Source organism: Bison bison, unplaced genomic scaffold (assembly GCF_000754665.1).
Source record: "Bison bison bison isolate TAMUID 2011002044 unplaced genomic scaffold, Bison_UMD1.0 scf7180017864383, whole genome shotgun sequence".
NCBI classification, from domain to species: domain Eukaryota; kingdom Metazoa; phylum Chordata; class Mammalia; order Artiodactyla; family Bovidae; genus Bison; species Bison bison.
In genome coordinates this window covers 5,868,431-5,872,115 of record NW_011494955.1, presented here as the reverse complement: position 1 = coordinate 5,872,115, position 3,685 = coordinate 5,868,431, and the positions used below count along the sequence as shown (strand labels likewise).

Below are 3,685 nucleotides of genomic sequence, written 5' to 3'. Positions count from 1 at the left end.
CTTGCCCTCAAGAAGGCTGTCTTATTCACCACTGAACACTACATGAGGCAATGAGAGAGCCCTTGGGAGCCCACCTGGTCCTCCAGTGGCCCACCTCACTGGACCCTCAAGATATATCAAAGAGCTTGAGACTGACAGCGTGCAGAGTAAGTGCCCAGTGAAGACTGTTTAATATGTTTAATGCATGTCCCTAATTATCCCATCATCCCATCACTTGAGTAGGAAGTCCCTCTGGAAGTCTAGCCTCAAGTCCTCATGCTATGGTATGAGCCAGTGTTCCACCTTTGGTGGAGTCTGGGGACCAAACTGGATGAGGCTGCACAGGTTGGTAAGAGGAGCCGCCTTCCTGGAAGGGGATGAGGCCAGGAAGGAGATTACAGAGGCGCCAGGCCCAGGGCTCCACAATTGCACCTGCTGCAGCTCCTACAGGGAGATCAGGGGGCCTGCCAACTTACCCCACCCCATGATCTCATAGCTGCCTTTGCCAGGCGCTGGCTCAGGGAGCAGGTGCTGACAGCATGGATTGGGCACAGAGCCCAAGGACAAAAAGGCGGGAAGGCTGCGAGGGCCAACAACAGAGTCGTCCCCACAGGGCTCAGACATGAGGTCCCTCCAGCCTCTGTTTACTGCCTTTGGCTGCTGACACCCCATCTTGGCTCCTCTTCCCAGGTTCCCCCATTGCCCACCTGTCCCCCAGATGACAACAGATTAGGGGAGGAGAGACTCCTTCTTCCTCCCGGAGCATCAGTCTCTCCATTTGCACCTCTTTTGGCTTCTCTCTGTTCCAAATCGTTGAATGGCCCTGAATGGGATGCTGTTGTTTCCAAGCAGGCAGAATTTGCTGGGCAGGAGACAGATGTTCAAATTTTGTCATTCCTGAGGCTACTACAGGCATGAATCTAAATGCCAGTTAAAAGTGACTATGAATCCCTAAATAGATGCTTCTGTCCTAGTTTCAGGGCATCCCCAGAGGTGTCAACCTCAGACCCAAGGTTCTCCTGTGTCTTACCTCCCCTCCATCCACCATGAAATCCACCTCTGGAGTCAAGAGACCCCCTCCACCCAGCCCTGGTCCAGTAGGCTGCAGTTCCTGGACTCAGGACGGGGACACCTGGTGGTGAAACCCCAGGCCTCAGAGTGAGGAGTCACCTGAGTCCTGGGACTGCAGTCAAAGCTCTACTGGGCTATCAGAGGCTCCCTTCACCTCTTGATTCAAAGGTGAGGCCCCCAGCCTGGAGACAGCTGTCCCTCTGGGTGCTTTTTCTTCTCCCCGTTCTGCTCTCACCTCAGCCAGCCTCCCTCTGCACATTCCCTCTCCCCTCAACCAGGGAACCCTAGCCAGGCCTGCCCCTTCCAGCTGCTCAGTCCTGCCCACAGGGCACCACCCCGGATCTGGCCCCCTCCTTCCTCAGCCAGCGCCCAGCACTAGTGCCTGAGGTATGTCTGCTGTTCCCACTGTGGAAGGCAGCCTGGGATGTGCCGGTCACCCTCCAGGGAATGCCTCAAAAACCATAGCAGCCCCTCTTCCCCAAATCTTGGGTCTGTCCCACCTCCTCCCCCACCTACACAATCTATCCTCCCCTCCCAGCTTCTAGCCCTCCAGTCCTTCTCTGTTCCGGAAGTGGGTGGACTAAGGGCCCCTCCCATTCAGCAGCTCTGTGCATCTGACATTTCTCTCCAGGGCCTCGAGCCCAGGCCCAAAGCAAGTCCAAGATGCAGACAGACTGACCACAGATCTGCCGTCCTCCATATTGGCGCCCTGGTTCCTGAGAAGGAGATAGGAGGCCTTATTAGCATCCTATCTCCACTTCTCAGAACCTTCCTCGGCCTCTACAGAGGCTCCACACTCTTCCCTCACCTCTTTCCCCAGACATCCCAAGAGAAGACCCCTGGACGGCCCACCGGCCAAGACTCAGCCAGGCTTCCTGGAGAGGAGGTCCTGGCTCAAGGGTAGCAGGTTACTGAGCCAGAGCTCTGGGGCACAGCTCCTGGGGATTGGCTAGTTCCAGAATAATGATGCCTCTGGGATGCTAGGTGCCCGATGCTCTCCCTTCCTGTCCCCACCCCAAAGATAACTTTGCCCCTCCTCAGTCAGTCCACACCCCACTGCTCCGGGAAGGTTTCCCTGGACAACCCCACCCAGCTCTTACTGCCACTTATTCCGTCACCCCATGCACTTAGATCCAAAGTTTTCCCTGTATTCAGTTGCCCTTCTTCATGTGTTGCTTTGCAAATGTTCTCATAAAGCTATATTTCTTATCGTTGTCACTAGTTGTGAGTTCCCTTGTTAATTAAGCCCACTTTGCTAGAGGATTAGTCCCTGACCTTACAGAGTGCCAACAAAGACTCTAAAATCTAAGTCATGTCTCTTTCCCTGCAATTTTTCCCTCTTGACAATCAAGCAATGTCACAGAGAAACTTCCAACAATGGGCAACTTCTCCCCACGGCCAAGTTCTTGCCTTGATTGCCAGGAGGCCCCTGATAAGGTTCTTTCCAAGCAGGACTCTCTAGGCAGTATCTGGAAGAGGTCAGCTCCTCCTCAAGGGAATCTTCTCGCTCTGGAGCATTGCAAACCCTTCCAAGATCATTTCCCTTCTCCCTGACCTCCGGAACCAGTCTGAGAGCTAAAGCAGGGTCCACACTGGGGTCCTTCAGACACTGCAGTAAGATGAGGCAAGAGAGTGATGTGGGACTGAATCTACACTAATTGTGTGGACTAGTGCCCCCGGACCTTGATTCTTCTGCCTATAAAACGGGCACATTTGTAAGATGGTGTTGATACACCATACAGGCTGAAGCAGGAGTCCATCTTTTTGCAAAGGAAGATGCTGCAAGTCACTTCAAGGTCACACAGCTAGTCCTGGGGGTGCATTCATTAAGCCGGAAATCCTTTGGTGAGTCTCTACTGAGGCTCGGCAAAGGACTAAGTTTACCTGCTTTTCTAGATAACCTTACGGTAGGAGGAGACAGACCTGTGAATGGGAAACATCAATAGGATAAAAAGTGAAGTCACTCAGTCGTGTCTAACTCTTTGAGACCCCATGGACTACAGGCTGCCAGGCTCCTCCATCCATGGGATTTTCCAGGCAAGAGTACTGGAGTGGGGTGCCATTTCCTTCTCCAGGGGATCTTCCCAACTCAGGGATTGAACCCCACTCTCCCGCATTGCAGACGGACGCTTTACCCTCTAAGCCACCAGGGAAGCTGATAGGCTAGAGCAGGTTCAAAGCTATGAGAGAACATGAACACATTTCTGAGAGCAAACAGAAAAGGACCAAGAGCCCCTCCCCAGCATCTCCTTCTCAGTCGAGAAAGCTCTTTTTTTAAGACTTTTTTTTTTTAATGTGGACCATTTAAGTCTTTATCAAATTTGTTACAATACTGCTTCTGTTTTTACATTTTGGCTTTTTAGCCACAAGGCGTGTGGGAGCTTAGCTTCCCAACCAGGGGTCAAACTCATACCCCCTGCACTAGAAGGCAAAGTCTTAACTACTGGATGGCCAGGAAAATCCCCCGAGGGCTCTTCTACCTTCATTTCAATCATAAAGACAGCTTGGTCAGGTCAGTGAGTGAGGCTTCACTAGTGGGACTCCAGAGGGTAGCTTGCCCTGGGCTGCCCCAGGCCCCTTCGCTGCTCCCCACAGGGGCACCCCCAGACCAGACACAGACAGGCTTGCTCAGAGA

General features: G+C 53.0%; 1 protein-coding gene across 1 annotated transcript; it reads left to right on the top strand.

The window, feature by feature from the left end:
* Nucleotides 1-260: 260 nt before the first annotated feature.
* LOC105001708 (chromosome unknown open reading frame, human C12orf80) lies at nucleotides 261-1,954 on the top strand. Its single transcript, XM_010858081.1, is given in 4 exon segments — nucleotides 261-401; nucleotides 403-516; nucleotides 1,378-1,437; nucleotides 1,871-1,954. Coding segments are annotated over 4 exon segments (399 nt in total).
* The last annotated feature ends 1,731 nt before the right edge of the window (nucleotides 1,955-3,685 follow it).